This window comes from Bos indicus, chromosome 19 (assembly GCF_029378745.1).
Source record: "Bos indicus isolate NIAB-ARS_2022 breed Sahiwal x Tharparkar chromosome 19, NIAB-ARS_B.indTharparkar_mat_pri_1.0, whole genome shotgun sequence".
In the NCBI taxonomy this organism is placed as follows: domain Eukaryota; kingdom Metazoa; phylum Chordata; class Mammalia; order Artiodactyla; family Bovidae; genus Bos; species Bos indicus.
Genome location: NC_091778.1, coordinates 24,614,413 through 24,633,152, shown reverse-complemented (window position 1 = coordinate 24,633,152; position 18,740 = coordinate 24,614,413). Strand labels below are relative to the sequence as shown.

The 18,740-nt window shown below is 59.9% G+C and overlaps 1 protein-coding gene across 3 annotated transcripts; it reads left to right on the top strand.

Annotated features, from left to right (window-relative positions):
• Positions 1-710: 710 nt before the first annotated feature.
• Positions 711-17,109, top strand: MNT (MAX network transcriptional repressor). 3 transcript variants are annotated; one of them, XM_070774309.1, is made up of 6 exons: positions 718-1,158; positions 6,766-7,345; positions 7,887-7,928; positions 8,077-8,188; positions 13,211-13,403; positions 13,537-17,109. In XM_070774309.1, the coding sequence occupies exons 1-6, from the start codon at positions 1,086-1,088 to the stop codon at positions 14,292-14,294; spliced, it is 1,758 nt and encodes a 585-aa protein (XP_070630410.1). In that variant the 5' UTR covers positions 718-1,085; the 3' UTR covers positions 14,295-17,109. The 3 variants fall into 3 exon arrangements, with proteins under 3 accessions (XP_070630411.1, XP_070630410.1, XP_070630412.1); XM_070774311.1 differs by lacking the exon at positions 718-1,158 and adding an exon at positions 2,189-2,481; XM_070774310.1 differs by lacking the exon at positions 7,887-7,928 and having other exon boundaries at positions 711-1,158.
• The last annotated feature ends 1,631 nt before the right edge of the window (positions 17,110-18,740 follow it).

The following is an 18,740-nucleotide window of genomic DNA, read 5'->3' as shown; positions in this document are numbered from 1 at the left end:
CCCTGCTAGACACTGGCCCTTTAAACACAGGGCTGGCGGCGCGGGGTGTCCATGTGGAGCTGCTCCATGCCGTGTTGTCCTGCCCGCCCATTGGCCCGCGGCCCGGTGACGTCGCCTAATAGGATGCGAACGCACTGCGGGGGGAGGAACGGAGACAAAACGCGGAATCGGATTTCCACTCCGCTCCCTTCGCGGGTTCTCTGGCAGCCTCCAGCCGTCAGCTCCGCCCAGGGGCGGATCCCGGGGGAATTGCGACAGCAGGATGGTTGCAGGAATTAGGTCACGTGTAGGTAGAAAGCGGAGACCCAGGGGTCAGGCCAGTCTTTACCAACCTAGGTTTCCCTGACCTGGAATATTATTTGAGCTAAACTTAAGTCCTGAATTTTTCACCCTTCTTTACCTCCAGCAGGACAAATTTCGTTGTGAATGACCCTAACACGCAGCCGTTGCTCAACTTGTGGCTTGCAATCGGGGCGGGGCGAGGCGGGAGAGCGGAAATGCAGGGCGCGAACCCGGCTGGAGCTTCTCCCGCCCCCACCCAGGCCACGTGTGCGCGCGCGGTCTCGAGTGGGCGGGGCCAGGCCGCCCGGGCCCCGCCCCTCCCTTCTTGAGACGCCGGGGCCCTACGGGCGGGGGCTCCGGTCCGGGCTTTGGCTGCGGCCCCGGTGTAGTAGCGGGGGCGGCGGCCGGGGGCAGCGCGGCTCCTTCCCTTGTTGTGTGTGTCTGTGCCTCCTCGCCATCTTGTTGCAAAGCCTTTTCTTGTCGGCGGGACTCCTGGGGGCCGCGGGGCGGGAGGCATCAGAAGGGAGGAAGAGAGGGAGGGGAAGGAGGGAGGCAGTGCCGCCTTTTTTTTTTTTTTGCATCAGATTTTTTTAAATTTGCAAATTACATTTTGCAAATATCTGGGGAGACATTGATTTTTCTTCCTGTGCTCCCCCGTTCTTCCCTGCGGAGTGCGCTGCGCCGCCCAGTCCTGACGCCCCCCGGAGCTGATCCCTCCCTCCTGCCTGCCCGCCAGCCTGACCTGTGCCCGGCTCGCGGGCCGCAGTCTCGGCCCCGGCGCGCCCCCGGCAGCTCTCGGCGCGATGAGCATAGAGACGCTACTGGAGGCGGCCCGCTTCCTGGAATGGCAAGCACAGCAACAACAGAGAGCACGTGGTGAGCGGCCGGGCTGGGCCCCTGGGGCACCAGGGAAAGGGAGGCGAGCGACCCCGGTCCCCGAGCCTACGCGAAACCGCGCGCGGTACCCGCTCCCGGGCGGCCCGCGAAGCCGAGCAGTGCAAAGATCCGCGCGCGAGCCGCCGCCCGGGGAGGAGTGTTGTGGGCAGTGAAATTAATTAATGAATTCATTAACATGCAGCGAGGGACCCGGCTCCTGTAGGCGCCACCCCAACTGCCTACCACCTCTTGTGCACCTTTCATGGGGGTCTCTTTTGCTGTGGGCCAGCTGTGCCCTCGGTAGGGATGAAGATGTGCGAGCCGGGGGGGTGGGGTGAGGAATGGTGTTGCGTGGGGGTGGTAGACCAGCGCGAGTGTGCGTGTATGCACGGGGGTATGTGTGATGCGAACCTCGATGAGAGCGGATGGACGGACGTGTACACGGGCGAGTGTCTAGTGCACACGAGTCGGCGTGTGTGTAACGGAGTGGGGGGTGGAATTACTCTACGCGGAGCAGCTCCCCGGCTTCCCTGGCCCTGTGGGGAGGGTGCGGGGGGCGCTCCCGGCAGATCTACGCGCCTCTTGGGGCGGAGGCGGCCTTTGCAGAATGAAATGACATCGCGTGTCTTATGATCCTGGCCAGCCCCGCCTGACCCCGCCTCCCAAAGCTGGGCTGGGTCGCGCGACATGGGTTTGGGTGAGAGCCGGGCTCACTGGACATCTGCGAGACGGCCAGCAGGTCGCCGGGGGCAGACCCCGGGCCCCCCTTACTGCGCCCCACTTTAGCCGGTGTGGAATGTGGCGTGTCTACGCGTTCCAAACCCGCTCTCGGCTGGAATGTTGCGTGTGCCTGCGTTCCAAGCCCGTTGGTTACACCGGGTGGTGACGTGGACCGGCCCCGCCCCCGACCACGTGCACGGGGGACACTCCCGCTGGGGACAGCGCGGCCCAGCCCCTCCCCGCAGCCTAGTGCTCGGCTGGGGGCGGGGCCTGGGCGGGGCTGACGAGGGGCCTTGCGCCGGGTTGGGCCCTGGCTGTGGCCGCTGGGCATCTGCCTGGTAGAGCCTTTGCCCTACGTGGGAGGAGCCGAGCTCACCTGTCGGTTCTCGCCCCGGCCTCCCGTTTTTGCTCCTGGGGCGAGGGAAACCCTCAGAATCGCCGAGCGACGGGATATATAGAGCTCACATGCTCCCACTAACCCCACCCGCCCAGAACGTTCTCACCAGGACCCCCTGGCAGCACCCCTGACCGCGATGTGAAATGAGCCGGGCAAGAAGGGGCAAACTTTGGTGTTCTCTCGAAGCGGGGAGACGGAGATTTCAGGTGCCCTTATCTCCACGCGCCCTTGTTGGTGGCCCCAGCTTCAGGGTGCTGCAGAAATAGGGGCCAGGGGAAGACCTCCGTTTTCCGGACTGCTGCGAGGGTCGCAGCCCTGGATCGGCAGCGTGTGTGCAGTATCCGGGGACTGCTGCCCCCTCCAGCCCTACCCCCAGCCCCCGGTCGGGTGGATTGTGGTGGAGAGAGTGCTTCGCCCTCCTTTCCTTTCTGCCTATTGTTGCTTCAATGATGAGTCATGCAGGAGGTAGTAGTGTGTGTTGTGTGCGCGCGCGCGCCTGCAGCGTGTACCGCCGCCGCTGCGGGCGGGGGGAGTAGCAGCAGGCCACGGGCGGGGGAGCAGCGGGTCTGCCGGCTGGCCGAGTCGGTTCGTCCGGCCTCTCAAGGTCAAGAGTCACTTGAGATACGCTAGACTGAGAACGCTTGGGTTTTCGGAACTGAGGGGTCAGGACGTCGGCTCACGCGCCCCTCCCCCTTTCTTCGAGGTCCAGATCAGGGTCAGGCGGTGGACAGTGCAGGTGGTGACCGAGATTGTCCTGCGTGCGGGACCAGCGCGGCTCGGGGAGGAGCGTGCACAAGATTTGGAGAGATTGAGTCACCTGCTACCGCCATCCACAATGCAGTTCAGGAGTCCCTATTGTGTCCCCACTGTGTACCGCCCACTGTGCTAGAGGCGGCAGGATTGACCAAAGGAACACTCACTTCACCTTCACTTACCCCGCAGACTGGTTGGCCGTGTAAGGGAGGGGAGTAAACGCTCACTGTCAGTGTCTGCCACCCTTTCTGAAATTAGTCAGTCCAGAGCTGAGAGTAAGAATCACAAGGATGACGTCTGCAACACTTGGAAGGAACCTGGGTATGGCTCTCCACTAAGAAGTTGTAGCGCGCTGCCCCTCCCCCAGGTGGTGAGAACTAGAGGCAGGCAGTTAAGGCTTCTTGTTGGTGGAGCAGGAGGTCTTAGGGGATGGATGGATGGATGCTGGAAAGCCAGATTTACTCCCAAAACTCATGTACAGATAGCTTGATTTGGCTGCAGCAGCCTAATCTCTAGAATTCATTTTTTGCTCCTACTAGAGGTTTTGTTCTCTAAGTCGGGGTGGTGAGAAATGGAAGAGAAGTGGGGGTGCTGCTGCGGAGCTTGCTGACCAGAACTGCTTTCTGGGGAGTGTGTACCTGATGGGCAGCCCTGAACAGGGATCCTTTTGTCTGGGCCCCCATTCAACTTCAAGCCTCAAGTGACTGTTTTCTGACCTAGACCAGCCACTCTGTTCACGTGATGAGTCCAAGGATGTGTGTGCACCTTCATGTTGGTACACGAGGGGAAAGGGGAGGGCGAGGCCATCCTGGTGGCCAGCATGAAGGCCTGGTCATTGCTATCAATCAGAGAAGTTGACTCAAATGAGACCCTCTTCTGAGCTAGTCCCACCCTGTGCCTGCCTTGTGCACCACTGTCCCTATTACATGTAGAAGGGGAGAACCCCCCTGAACATTGGGAGGCCCCTGATACGGTCTCCTCTGGCCCCAGCTGTGTGCCGGCTGAGGTCCTGGGCCACAGTGGCTTCGGGGAAAGCACAAAGCCTGTACTCTTCATTGGGGGCTGTAGCCTTGGCCCCCGGGTCACCCAGAAGGGTGGTGCTCAGTTCTCTGGGGGCAGCTTCTGGGCAGAGCCCGGGGAAGGTGCCAGAGTATGTGTGTGCATGTATGGGAGTGAGAAGAGGGTGCAGCAGTATTTAGGAGCTTAAACTCATATTGCTGACACTCATTTGCTCCGCACGCTCTGTTTCCCTCTTCCCAGTGCACAGGAGAAGGGACCATACTGGGCAAGGGATGGGTCAGAACCGGCCAGGAGGAGACAGGAGGCTTTAGTGGGCTGGATCTGGCCTGGACTGCCACCCTCTTCAGCGTCAGTTAAGCTTTTTCATGCTGATCCAGGTGTGATAGATCTTGGCCATTCACCTGGGCCCTTCCTGGCACCTGTGAGCCTGGCACCTGCCTGGCTCCCGAAGAGAGAGGATATATGAGAAGGAGGTTGCCATCTTCTGGTGGAGCTTTGGAGTTGCCTTTATACATGGGGAATACAAGAAAGGAAGTACGGAGACTCTGAGGTTTGCCTCCACTCTGGGTCTCCAGAGCCCCTGACCTTGGGGCCTGAGGCCCTGTCTGTCGCCCTGCTTGTGGGAGAGGGGCACACTTGCCCCGAGGCCAGTGAAAGCCCAGGTCCTGGCTCAAAGGAATGGAGGTAGGGCTGTGTTGGGCTTCGAGCTCCGGGACCTTGTCTTGGGGTTGGGGTCTGGGGAGGTGCGGAGTGCACTCGGGGTGTCCTGGGCTGGGCCTGAGAAGGTCTCCTTGACTGAACTCAGCAGGTTTCTTTCCCAGTGTGGAAAGGGGAGCACAGAGGGTGGGTTTTCTCCAGGGCCGCAAAGGAAGCCAGTGCTGGTGGCTGTAAAGCAGCAGGCCGGGCAGCTTCCCTTCCTGAGGGGCCGGGGGAGACACGGAAGAGGCTGTGCTTGCTGACTCCAGCCCTTGAATGCTGGCTGCTGGGAAACCACTGAGCGCTTCCCCTCTCAGAACACTTCCCCCTACTTCCTCCTGCACCTCTTCTTCTCGGCAGGAGGAGGGGCTCTGAGCAGGCCTGGCACACACACCAGTGGTTGATTGGCCAAAGGGCCCCGAGGCTGCATGTTTTCTGGGGTCCCTGGCCCAAAGACCTGTGGAGAGGGTGATGCTATCCTCTCCTACAGGGGCACTTGGCCAGCCTTGCCCCCCCAGCCCCACCCCTTGTGGGTGGTGGTGTGTTTGGGGCGTGTCCGCTTTGTGCTGTCAGCTCTGTTAGTCAGCAGTGTGGTGAATCGGGCAGGAGGGGAGGGCTGGCCTGCTCCCTGGCCCCAGCCTATAGCCAGGGAACTGGAATGGTGGGGCCTGGGAGGGGATGAGGCAGGGTGGGGATGGAGAGGGGCGTCTCAATCAGGAGGGGCTTCTCCCTTGGCCCTGTTCTCCGCCCACCGCTGAGCAGGCCTCCCCTTCTGGTGGGGCTTTCAGTAGAGATGCTGAACTGAGGCGTGCAAGGTTGTTGGAACTCTTTGCCTTGTTCAACCCCTGTTAAAAAGCCCTGCTTTCCTTTCTGCTTGCCTCTTCCCTTTCTAGTCTCCTGCTGGTGGTGGTGGAATAAGTTCCAGCACAACCAAGGGCAGAGAAAGACCAGGAGCATTTGGGGTATAAACCGCGATTGAGGAAACAGGCTTTGGGACCTAGCCTGGCAGTCCTGAGTCCCAGGCCTTGTTGTCTCATGTGTGGGCTGAAGGCGATGTCCCCTCCCTGCTTGCAGTGTGGGGCTCTTGTGAGACACATGGGTGTAGGGGGTGTGTGTGTGTTTATTTGCAGTATGACCCTCAACAAATCATTTTGCCTCTTAAAGCTAATTTGTCTCATCTGTGAAATGAAGGTAATGCCTGCCCTCTAGAAGGTAGCTCCCCAGAATCTAGGATTTGACTGCCTCTTCTCTTCTCCTGTGGGGCTTCCTTGATAGCTCAGTTGGTAAAGAATCCACCTGCAATGGAGGAGACCCCGGTTCGATTCCTGGGTCAGGAATATCCGCTGGAGAAGGGATAGGCCACCCACACCAGTATTCTTGGGCTTCCCTCATGGCTCAGCTGGTAAAGAATCTGCCTGCAGTGCAGGAGACCTGGGTTCAATCCCTGGGTTGGGAAGATACCTTGGAGAAGGCAAAGGCTACCTACTCCAGTATTCTGGCCTGGAGAATTCCGTGGACTGTATAGTCCATAGAGTTGCAAAGAGTCAGACACGACTGAGTGACTTGCACTTTCTCTTCTCCTGTGAGATCACTTGTGGACTGGCCTCTCCCAACCTCATCTACCACTCCCTCTCCTCAGCCTTGTTGCCCCTGCCCATCACCTGCTTAACACTTCAACCTGCAGTGTGCCAGGCCTCCTCCCGCACGCTCACTGACAGCTTCTGCTCTGTCCTTCCATAGCCCCTCTCTTCCCACAACCTGGGTTGTTAATCCTGTGATTTGTCCTATGCCCCTCCTCCCCTGGTCTATGAGCTCCTCAACAGCAAGGATCAGGAGTCTGTTTTATTTGTTCACTGCTGTGCCCTGTGCCTGGCTGGGTGTGGATGAGTGTATGTATTTGTGCTGTCACTGGGTGGTCCCTGGCATGGGGTCAGGATGGGTTACAGTTGGGAGGACAAGGGGAGCTGGGGCGCCCAGGACAGCAGGCCCTGCTGAGAGACCACTGTGTTCTCTCTGTGCAGAGGAACAGGAAAGGCTTCGCCTGGAGCGGGAGCGGGAGCAAGAGCAGAAGAAGGCCAACAGCCTGGCCCGGCTGGCCCACACCATGCCGGTGGAGGAGCCCCGCACTGAGGCACCGCCTTTGCCTCTGTCACCGCCAGCCCCTCCGCCAGCACCCCCGCCACCACTGGCCACCCCAACCCCACTGACTGTCATTCCTATTCCAGTAGTGACCAACTCCCCTCAGCCTCTGCCCCCACCCCCGCCACTACCCCCCACGGCCCAGCCTCTGCCCCTGGCGCCTCGCCAGCCAGCCCTGGTCAGCACCCCTGGACTCAGCATTAAGGAGCCTGCCCCCCTTCCCACCAGGCCGCAGGTGCCCACTCCTGCTCCTCTACTGCCGGACTCCAAAGCCACTGTTCCGCCCACTGGCAGCCCCAAGCCCTTGCAGCCCCTGCCCACCCCCATCCTGACTATTGCGCCACACCCTGGAGTCCAGCCCCAGCTGGCTCCCCCACAGCCACCTCCATCCACGCTTGGAACCCTGAAGCTGGCACCTGCTGAAGAAGTCAAATCCAGCGAACAGAAGAAGAGGCCTGGGGGGTGAGTGAGGTGTGGCAGAGTCGGGGCTGGTGGGATGGAGAGAACTGCCCACAGCTGGGGCTGTGTGTGCAAGAGAAAGTGCCCTCCCAGCTAGCCTGTCAGAGCTGCACCCTCCTATATCTGGATATGTTCTCACTGTGCTGGGACCATCCCCACCCTGGGGAGTGGGGAATGGTCATTGCCCTCTGTTGTTCTTAGGCTTCTCTGACCCCTTCCAAGGTTGGGTCTGATGGAATCACCAGGCCTTTGGACTTCCTGGGTGAGGGCTAGGGTCCACTGGCTATTTCTCCCAATCCCAGGAGCCCTTCACAGGTGCACGGGTTGGGTGGAATATGAAGGGGTTGTGAATTATGAGCCTACCCGTGCCCTCCAGAGGGCGTATGCACCAGGACACAGGGCCAACAGTTTTCATCGCTGCTTCCCTAGGGAGAGAATGTCAGGGACAAAAAGCCTGTGGCATTTGGGGAGGGTGGGGGCAGGGGGTGGGAAGGCCACCTAATTGGGCCCTCCTCCCTGAGCTCCCTGTCTGTCTGGATTTCAGAATCGGAACCAGAGAAGTCCACAACAAGCTGGAGAAGAACAGGTGTGTGTGTGTGTGTGTGTGTGAGCTTGTGACTCTGAGCCCGCCCCCGCCAGCTACCCGGAAGGTCCCATCCTTGGTCCCCAAGCTCTCCTTGGACCTTCCCTCCCGCCCCTGACGCTGGCTGACCGGCCCTGCTCCCTTTCCCCAGGAGGGCCCATCTCAAGGAATGCTTTGAGACCCTGAAGCGCAACATCCCCAACGTGGACGACAAGAAGACATCGAATCTGAGCGTGTTGCGGACGGCGCTGCGGTACATTCAGGTATGCGGGCTGGGGGGAGAAGCAAGGCCCAGAGAAGGGCGGGAGACCGCCGCCGCGCAGGCTGCCTGCACGCCCCGCCTCCCCGCACGCCCCGCCTCCCCCCCATGCGGCCCCGCCCGCCTCCACGCGGGCGCCGAGCACATGGCCCAGCTGACGTCAGTGGGGCTCCCCACCCGGGTGGAGGCGGCGTGACCGGCGCGCGTGCGCGGGGGAGCGCGGCGCTGGCGCTCGGCTCCCCTCCCCCGCCGGGCGGCCTTACGGAGCCCTGCCATCTGCACGGCCCCCGCGACTCGGTGTCAGCCCGGAATCTGCCCCGCCTTACCGCCTGCCGCGCGCTACTGCCCGGCGAATGGGAAGGACGTAGGGCAACCGGTGCCTCCATCGCCCCCGCAGTGCTGGGCGGGAACCGGATTCGGCCCCAGACTCTATCTTGGGGGGTGGGGGGGTGCTGGGCGTGGCTCGCTTACCACAGTGGAACCCATGAAATACGCCCCACCCCACCGCGCGCCCCGGACTTTTAGCTCAAAAGGATCAAGATCCTTGCAGTGAGCACACGTAGATGCCATCTCCCGACTTTGAGGATTAAACCTTGGGGAAGGGGAAATGCAGCACTCTGGATGACGAGTAGCCCTGGGGGTCACCGAACCTAAAACCTTACGTTCTGCCTCCCCCAGGATTTAAAAGAAGCCCTTTTTCAAGGCGCCCTCCTTGCCGTGTGTCCCCTGCCTTTGGGCACTGGCTCCTCTGGGCTGTACGGGGAAGGGGGGTGCCCGACAGATAAGACCGTTGCCATGACGGCCCGAGTTTGGTTTCCCTGGAAACCCGCCGAGGGTTCCGTGTGCCGGGAAGGAGGCTGTGGGGGTGGGGCAGGCGGCCACGCTCGGCTGCCTTGGAGCCGGGAGGTAGCCGTTGAGGAGTGGGAGGGATTTAGGCCTCCCGGACTGCGGGGGCAGCTTCGGGGTCTCCCAGTCGGCTCCCTAGGGAAGCTGAGGGGATGGGCAGCGTCACGGCTCCGGTGGGCCAGCCCTCCCCCGGCCTCGACTGCGGGGTCACAGCCCTGAGGTAACCGGAGCCTGACTTGTCGAAGGAGGCGGGCGGAGGCGCAGCGTCGGGACTACTCCCAGCCGGCAGCTCCCTCTCGGCCTCCCGCGAACGCACGCCCTTCCGCCCGCCCTCCGGGCAAGGGGGAGGGGCTGGCGCGACTCCAGGCCGCTTCCCGGCACGGGAGGGGCGGGTCCGGGTCCGCGGATTGGCGGGGCTGGGCAGGGGGCGGGACTCCTGCGCTCGCGGAGGGAGGGTGCGGCCAGCGGGGAGTGACGCAGCAAAGCCGGGTCCGCGTGGGTGCGCGCGTGCTCCGGGAGGGGCGGGGCCTCGTTGGTGGCCGGGTGGGGGGGGCGGGGGTGAGCGGGGGGGGGGCGGGGGTGAGCGGGGGGGGGGGGCGGGGGTGAGCGGGGGGCGGGGCGGGGGGAAGGGGTGGGGGAAGCGGAGAGGGGGCCCAGCGTCGAGTTTCAGAGGGTCTCCGGGAGGGTGTTTTCTGGGATGTTTCTGCAGAACTCGGGCTGGAGACTTAAGTTGCTACTCCTTCAGCTACAGGAAATCATGTAGCCTGGGAGCAAATTCCTGTCTAAATTCTGCGACATTTTCTGTGAATATCGGTTTCCTCTTGTACTGCGATGACGCTAAAGTGGGAAAAAGTAATAATATCTTTGTGGTAAGGACGTGAGAATTGGTCATTTGTAAATAGTAACTTAATAGCAATTGTTGGGAGAAGGCGATGGCATCCCACTCCAGTACTGTTGCCTGGCAAATCCCATGGACAGAGGAGCTTGGTAGGCTGCGTCTGTGGGGTCGCACAGAGTTGGACATGACTGAAGCGACTTAGCAGCAGCAGCAGCAATTGTTGAGAAGGAAGAAGGATGGAACGGTGCGTTCCTCCCTGTATAGAAGTACTTAGGGCAGAAAGCCTTGATTGCAAGACGGTGGATTTGAAAGTACATCAGAAATAAAAGACTCAGTAAAACCAGCAGATTTGGGATACGGGCCTGGCCTGAGTGGGAAGCAAGGTGGCCCCTAGCTGTCCGTAAAAGATACTTGTCCTGGGGCTGGCAACAGAAGCAGAAATGCTGGGAAACTTAACAAGGTTCTCCATAAATCTCCAACTTCATTTATTCGTTCACTCATTCAGGTTTTTTTGGACAGCCCTGTGTCTGATTGGGCCGATAATAAGTGGGGAGCAAGGGAAAAAGTGCAGAACTCTGTCTTTAGGTTTGGTCTTGCTGCAGATTATAAAATAACCAAGCAGAGGAATCTGCTCCAAGGGCATAGTCAGGACAGGGGTCACAGCATGTGTTCGGGGGAGTTGGGGAAGTTGCTACTGAGGAAAGGGCCTTTAAGCTGGGACCTGAAGGCCAGGGTGACCAAGACAAGTGCCGGGCAGAGAGCCCAGCACAGGCCAGAGTTTTTCCAGTAGGAGGGAGGAAGATGCATTTTGGAAGTTGAACGTGGTCAGGAGGGTTGCTATGCTGAGATGGGAGTTGGAAGTGGGTACCAGAGAGACCACAGAGAGGGTGGAGACTGAGGACTTTTGTTGTGTGCTGAGGGAGGAAGCTTTGGGAAGGCTGTAGCCCCCAGCCAGAGCCACAGTGCCTTGGAGGTAAAGGATTTGAAGAAAGTTCTCAGAGAAGTGGACAGAAACAGGAAGTGGGGTAGGCAGGTACCAAACAACACATCCAGTCTTCTTAGAAAGGAAATGGGCTTAAAATGAAACAATAGGGACAAAAGTTAGACCTTGGGAAAACTTTCCAGGGATGTCTATACCTGTGGAGACCTGGACTAGGTGAGGAGTGGGGGTTTTGGCTCCTGATTAATTGTCTCTGAGCTGGCAGTCAGCCGGCCCCGCTAGTGCATAGAGTTCAGGACAGGCCTGAGAGCTGACTCACCCCACACCTCGTGATCACCGTGGCCCCTTCCGATGGCCTGTCTACCACTGGCCTCTCAGGGAGAAGCCGGGTGTGCGTGGGGGGAGTGGGGCAATGGGGGAGCTTTCTGGCAGAAATGTTGGTGGGGGAGGCAGGTTAATCTCGAAGCCAGGGTGATAGAGGGGGCCTGGGACTGGCAAAAAGTGTAAAAAGTGTAAAGCTGCCGGCTTTCAGGACAGTGCACAGTATGGCCGTGTCTGGGTTACGTGTCACAGGCACTAATGGCTTGAGGCGTCTCTGACCAGTGAGGTCAGGAATGCAAGGAACATGGGACTCGGGAGGGAGCGTGGGGAAGCTGGGCCTAGTCCATGTGTGGAGCTGAAGACCTGCGTGCCCAGGAGTTCAGGTGAACAGTTGGGAAAGGCTGTTGCAAGACTGCCCAAAGGAAATGGAGTCAGGGGAAGCTCAAGTCTCATGAGAGACTGATTCTCCTGTGATGATGGGGATAGACAGGGTAGATGTGGGGACTAGCACCCTCCGGTCCTCACAGGTGCTTGGCCAAGAGGTCACATGGCTGTGTCCTGGCCACCCGCAGTGTCGGGATGTAAGCTAACCATAGAACAGTGTGTACTCCTCTCACAGGGTTGGACTGGGAGAGCGTGTGTTGAGATGGAAAAACAAAACTGGAAGTACTTAGGGGGTCATGTGAGCCAGTGTCAGTCTCATTAAGGCTGACAGTCTCATTGAACGCTTGGGGTTAGGGGGAACGGTGCGGTGTGGGGTGCCACTCCTAAGACGAGCGAGCCTGAGAGCAGGCTGGTGTACCCGGAGGACGTGAGAGGGGGCTGGGCTGTGGAGGAGCTCCAGCGGACGAGACCTGAAGGGGTAAGGAGGGAGATACATGGGGGCCTACACCTGGCCAGGACTGGCAAGCCTCGGCGACTAGAAGCTCGGGAGGTCAGGATTGTCCACATCGTCTGTTGAACCCTGCGGTCATGACATGCCTGGGCCAAGGAAAAGCTGGCCACGGGGAGGCCTGTGGGATTTAAGATGTGTTAGTTTAATAAAGTTTCAGACAGGAGGTCACAGAAAACAAGGAAAGACGGTGCAGAAGGGAGTTGAGGAACAGAATAGGAGCTGGCCTTCCAGAGCTGCTAACAAGCATCGGACGAAGGGAAACCGGAGACCCTTCTCATGGGGGAGTGTGCCCCGGGAGGGTCAGCCCCGAGAGGAGAGGTGGCCCGTGGCCCTGGAGGCGTGGAAGGGGAGATCGGGTGGCAGACAAGGAGCGCCCTCCAGTGTTCTGAGTGACGGGATGGCCTCAGCGTCAAGCGGGGAGGGGCTTCTCCAGGGCGGCTCAGATGGAGGCCAAGGTGCTGTCCTCCTAAGAGCTGTTTCTCAGTGGCTGAGGCTGCTCAGGTCCAGGAGGGGAAGGAAGGCCACATCCCGGGGCCTGGGGAGTGTGGGAATAGAGTGGCGTGCGAGGCGGTGCAGGTGGGCACCGTGGGGAGGATGTGCGCAAGTCAGCAGCTGTTCAGGAGGAGATGGAGGTGGTCAAGGAGGTGAGGTAGGGGTCTCAGAATCTGCTGGCCGTCCTGCAAGAGCGTTGAAGTTAAGGAGACGAGTGAATAATGAAGGGACAAAGGGCAGGATCGTCTGGGGATCCTTGAGGAACGGGTTCCATGGAGGGTAGCTCGTGGTATCCGCATCCATAGCGGCAGGATGGTGTGAATGGCGGTGCAGGCCTTGGGCACTGCCTGAGAAGTCTCCTACCCTTTCTCCCCTTCTCAGCAGAATGGAAGGAGATACTCCCAGGAGGGTGGATGGGGCAAGAGGCAACAGAGCCCCTCAGGACAGAATCATGTAGGGGTAGGGGAGGGACTGGCCTGAATCTGCACCTGCTTGTGAGCTCACAGCCTGTCCCCAGATGCTGGGCCTCCTTAGGTGGAGCCATGGACCGAGAGGCAGGTGTGGTTTCCCGCAGCTCCCTGGCAGCCTGGGCCCCCGATGCGCAGGTGAGGGTGGGTGAAGGAGATGTTGGTGGCACCATGGGCTCTGTGGCTCCTGCTCAGGGTGCCCTGCTGTTACTTGCCCTGTTCTCCAGTCCCTGAAGAGGAAAGAGAAAGAATATGAGCATGAGATGGAGCGGCTGGCGCGGGAGAAGATTGCCACGCAGCAGCGGCTGGCGGAGCTCAAGCACGAGCTGAGCCAGTGGATGGATGTGCTGGAGATCGACCGCGTGCTCCGGCAGACAGGCCAGCCCGAGGACGACCAGGCCTCCACCTCCACCGCTTCTGGTGAGCCCCGCCCACCCCACGTTGCCCGCACCCTTGGCCCTGTGACATCCCCAGAGCCCCGGGGGCATCTGCTTCTCCAGGCTCTCATTCCCCAGCCCTCCTGACCGGTCCCTCCCCGCGTGTCCCTCCACAGAGGGTGAGGACAACATAGACGAGGACATGGAGGAGGACCAGGCTGGCCTGGGCCCACATAAGCTGAGCCATCGCCCCCACCCGGAGCTGCCGAAGCCACCGCCCAGCACGGCCCCCGCGCCTCTGCCTCCACACCCACACCCGCACGCCCAGCCTGTGGCCCTGTCTCCTGCCCACCTCCCTGGGCAGCAGCCCCCGCCACAGCAGAAGACACCTCTGCCGGTCCCTCCGCCCCCACCAGCGGCCCCGGCCCAAACGCTGGTGCCCGCCCCGGCCCATCTCGTGGCCGCGGCCGGGGGCGGCTCCACAGTCATCGCCCACACTGCCACCACCCACGCCTCAGTCATCCAGACTGTGAACCACGTTCTCCAGGGGCCGGGGGGCAAGCACATCGCCCACATCGCTCCCTCGGCCCCCAGCCCTGCCGTGCAGCTGGCACCGGCCACGCCCCCCATCAGCCACATCACGGTGCACCCTGCCACCCTCAACCACGTGGCCCACCTTGGCTCCCAGCTGCCCCTGTACCCGCAGCCCGTGGCAGTGAGCCAGCCAGTGGCCGTGAGTCACATCGCCCACACCCTCTCACACCAGCAAGTGAATGGCACAGCCGGGCTGGGGCCCCCAGCCACGGTCATGGCAAAGCCAGCTGTGGGGGCTCAGGTGGTGCACCACCCCCAGTTGGTGGGCCAGACAGTGCTTAACCCTGTGACCATGGTCACCATGCCCTCCTTCCCGGTCAGCACACTCAAGCTGGCTTGAGGATGAGGCCACTCAGAGGCCCCCAGCGGGGGCAGGGAGGGAGACCTGTCCCCCACTCTCCCACCCACCAGCTCCACACATTCCAGCCAGGTCCAGGCCCGCCCTACCCATACCCACCCCCAGGCCTCCTAGGGGAAGGGGGTGCAGAGACTCTGAGCCAGGGGAGGGAGGGGGCTCAAGGAGCTGGGCACAGGGCAGGGGGTCACCCCGCTGCACTAGGACTTGACAGTGATGAGAGACGCTCTGGCCCACGTGCCACCTGTCTGGCCTGGTGCCCGCTCCAGGGCCGTTCCCATTCCCGTCCCCCACCCATCCCCTGACACCAGTGCGATGTGGACGTCGTGTTCTTCCGCCTCCCCCGCCCTGCCCACCTTCCTGTGCTGCTGCTGCTGCTATCGCTCTGTCTGGTGAGATGGCTGGGCACCCGGGCCCTCCCCTCCCGAGCCTCAGCCTTCTCCTTCCAGGGTTCTGGAGGGGGACGTGGGGAAGCAGGACTCAAGCGAGTTGGCCCTGATATCCAAGGGGACTGGGGAGGGGGGCGTTCTCTGACTACAGGGGACAAGTCCTAGGAGGTGGCTTGTGTGGCGTCCCTCCAGACAGGTGAGTGCCCCAGCCTGGGGCTCTCACAGGCTGGTTGCAGTCATTGTGATTGATCATAACAAGCTAGTTAAGAGAGTTCTCTACCAGTAGTAAACCAAACCCAAGCCCTTGCCAAGCTTCCAAGCCCCCGCAACTGCCCTACCACTGGGCTCTTGACTTCAGGAGGGCAGATGGAGGGGAGGGAGGAGGGGCTTGACTATCTCCCCCAGCCACCCTGCTGACCTCCAGCTGGGTCTGGCCTGAGAGGAGGGTGTGCTGGACCCTGTCCCCATCCCTGGACTTGACTTTGGCTTCCAGAAGATAGAGAGGAGGCCTGGGCTCTGCTCCGTGCTCTGCACTCCCTGGAGGGATGAGTGCGCCTGGACGCCTCCTGCTGCCTGGGAGACGGGACCAGCGTCTGGTCTGGGTTGCAGGACCCTGGCGCCATGTGGGTGAGGTAATCAGGAGGTTACAGTCCAGGGGCTTGGCCCTGGGGACCTGTGGGGAGGGAGCATGGCCAGGCCACGGAGAACTGTTGCTTCTGCCCCAGCTTCCCCTTCCCTGGGCTCATCTTTCTTTGCTTTGAACCCCTGCTGTCTCCAGCGGGCTGTTCTGCATGTGCCCTCCCCCAGGGGGCGCTGCTGTGTGCCACCGCCTTCCTGATAGGGCTGCGGGCAGGGCTGAGCTTGGGGTGGGGAGGAGCGAGGGGGCCTGTGTGCCAGGGCCACTGCTCTCCATGCCTTCGCCTCAGCAGACTGCTTTGGCTGCTCTTTTTATGTGGGTATTTATTTCAAGTGGCCTTGTGTCAGACACACTCAGTTACACACGTGCACACTCGGCTCCCCACCTGGACACACTCACCAGTGGCCTTTCAGAGTGTGTGGAGGTGGGGGAGCCAGTGATCCTGGGTGTGAAGTTTGCAATGATAGGTTGGGGCGGGGCAGGGGGGTGGTTCCATGGTTCACAGAGGAGGCCGACAGAGGTCTTGAGTAGATTGAGCCACCTCGGAACTCCCTTTCAGTTTCTGGTCCTGAAAACCTCCCTGGAGACTGTTTCTTGTCTCCCGGGGTGGGGAGACTTAGGGATACTTCAGAGGTTTCTAGGAGGTGACGCTGTTCCCCGCCCCCCACCCAAATGCAGCTCCCGCCTCACAAGCTTGCTGCCTTTCTGCACCTGCAGCCGCCGCCACTATCACCCTGTGTGGGGGGGAGCTGGTTTTACTCTTCCTGGTGTGATGACATTGGAAAGAGCAGAGAGAGAAGGGCAGGCCTGGCCCCCAGGAACAGAAGCACTGGCAAGCTGCCCTCCTCTCAGGCCTGCTCACCTTGAAACTGTTCTGTTAGCCAGTCGCCCCTCGGGCATGCACAGATACCTCATCCGCCCGCCGCCCCGTCCCTCCCCGCCCCCACCGCTGCAGTGGGGGGCCTCAGAATCTAGTGCCGAATGACTATGTCCAGATTGGTGACGATGGGTGTTGTTGCTGTTGTTTTTGTCGTTGTTCGTGAACGCTGTGATGCTGTGTGCCCGAGAGGGCAGCCGCCACCCAGCCCTTCCTTGGGCCTCTCCCCTCTGAGCGCTGTGGGGACCACATCTGTCCTCACCCCATGGGACTGCCTGCCCCTCCCCTCCCTAGCCCTTCCAGCCTGGGGGACGCACGTGTGTGCACGCGCGTGCGCACACACACACACACACACACACACACACACACATCTTACCTCTCATGCGTGTTTTACTTTTTGATGTTCAGAGTGGCTCACTGGCTGGGAGTCTTTACCTCGGGGAGAGCGGGAGGTTGGTTCCTAGGGGGGCCAAAGAAGGGCAGGGAATTCCTGGAGGGGAATTAGGGGGTCACCATAACCCCTGCCCTCTCCAGGAACAGCTTCTTCTCCCCACCCCAGAGTCCCACCCCCACCCCCCACCCCCACGAAGAGGTGGCCCTTGTTTACAGTGAGGACTCGGTCACTGTGTCTCCGTTTCCTGAAATATAAATTGTAGCGACCCCAGACTGTAGAGATTTTTATGTGTTTGGATACATCTGCTGTGTGGGAAAAAAAAAACAAAACAAAAAACTACAAAAACCCTAATTTTGTACATATTGTATTTTTACTATGGAACTGTATTCTAGTGGCTGTTCATGCTCCAAGACATTAGGTATTGAGACATGAATACTATCCATGTAATAAGCACTTGCCTGGAATAAAATATAAAATTGAAATAAACCTGCACTGAAACCCGAGACGGAGCTGCCACCTGCAGCATCTGGGTCGTTCTGTTGCAAAAGGAGGCAGAGACCTTGAGGGAAAGAGCCCCAGCAAGAAGCGGCGGCATCTTTTTCCTGTAGAGGGGTTGGGGTCTGGTAGATTCCAGGCTGGTGGGTTTTGCAAAGACAAGGGACCTTCCCGTTCTAATCCCTGAGGCTCCATCCCCAACAGGCTCTGAGACCTGCAGCGCTGGTCTTCCTCATACTTGTGCAGTACTTTATACTTCCTCAAACCATTTTTCACAAACACTATCTTGTTTCATCTCTTAACAGCTCGGTGAAGTAAACAGACCAACAGCTAGCAGATAAGGAAACAGGTTTGAGGGTGGCTGAGTGCCTTGTTAAGGTCACGTGACCAGCCAGGGCCTGTCTGGAGCGGCAGTCCTATGTCAGCTGGTGCAGAGCTGTCCCCAAGCACGTGCCACCCTGCCCCTGGGCCTGGCCCTGTCCCGGAGCTGGGGAATCCCACGCTCCAGAAAGTTCCAGCACAAAAGCTGGAGGGTCTGTGCACAGGAGGGCCTGATGCTTCCTGAGAGGGGGCTGCACTCTTGGGGTTGTAGTTAGAACAGGTCTTGGGGGAGGCAGTGTGTGTGCAATCTATAAGGCTGTCCTTACAGGGTAAGGAACAAGAAGAGGAAGTAGGTCGGGGTCAAAGAGCCATGTTCTAAGCTGGGCCTTGAAGACCTTTGACCCTATAACATCTTTTCTCCCCAGTGTAGAAAGAAGTCAGCCATTTGGCCGGCTGGCAGGTGGGGAGGTAAGGGAGAGTAAGGTCAGGGAGCAGTCAGCTGGGCCAAGCCATAGGCCAGCCATGTCCACTCTCCCTGAAACTGCAGCCCAGGGAACTGACTCCGCTTCTCTTCCTGGGGTGGGTCTGTCTGAGGTGTGTGGGGGCGTTATCTTGGGGAAGGGCCTGGTGGCCATCAATCACTTGAGGTCCCCTTCTCTGAAGACCTAATCTCAGGAAAGGCCAGGCCCAGTGCCCCTCCCTACTGCTTAACAAGCTTGCCTGCTCATTTCATTTGTGAAACGTTGGTTCCCTCTGCTGGTAGCTTCAGGAAGTGTTCGGTCACTTGCACTTTAGGGAAGGCCCAGGGTTAGGGAATCCTAACACACCTCAGTGTCAGATGCTAACACACCTCAGTGTCAGATGCTGTGCCCAGCACTCGGGTCAGAGATGAAGACTCTGCCCCTGGCAGTGATGACCCAGTATCCTCAGGGCTAGAGTACCCTGCTCATGCTTCCTGCTCCTCCCTTCCCCACACTGAACCCTCAGCTGACCCATCGTTTTGGCTGTGTGGTTCCCTCTGGCCCTAAAAGCCCAGCCAGGGGTCTGGGAGTGCCAGCACTTCTGGGTGGAGCAGAGAAGGGGTGGGAGTGTGTGAAGGAACCAACCACTTCCAGGCTAGTTCTCAGGGGTCTTTGGTGAGCTTTCAGGTGGTGTCAACAGCAGAAGGAATTTTTTCTTTATTTTTAGAGGAGTTATCTACAATGCTGTGTTTCTGGTATACAGAAAAGCAATTCGGATATAGATATGTACACACACACATACTTTTCATATTCTTTTTCATTATGATTTATTACAGGATATTGACTATAGTCCTCTA

Coding starts and splice junctions, on each gene's coding strand:
- MNT (XM_070774309.1), top strand. CDS start 1,086: ATGAGCATAGAGACGCTACTGGAGGCGGCCCGCTTCCTGGAATGGCAA. Junction 7,929..8,076: donor AACAAGCTGGAGAAGAACAG/GTGTGTGTGTGT, acceptor CCCTTTCCCCAG/GAGGGCCCATCTCAAGGAAT. Junction 13,404..13,536: donor CTCCACCTCCACCGCTTCTG/GTGAGCCCCGCC, acceptor GTCCCTCCACAG/AGGGTGAGGACAACATAGAC.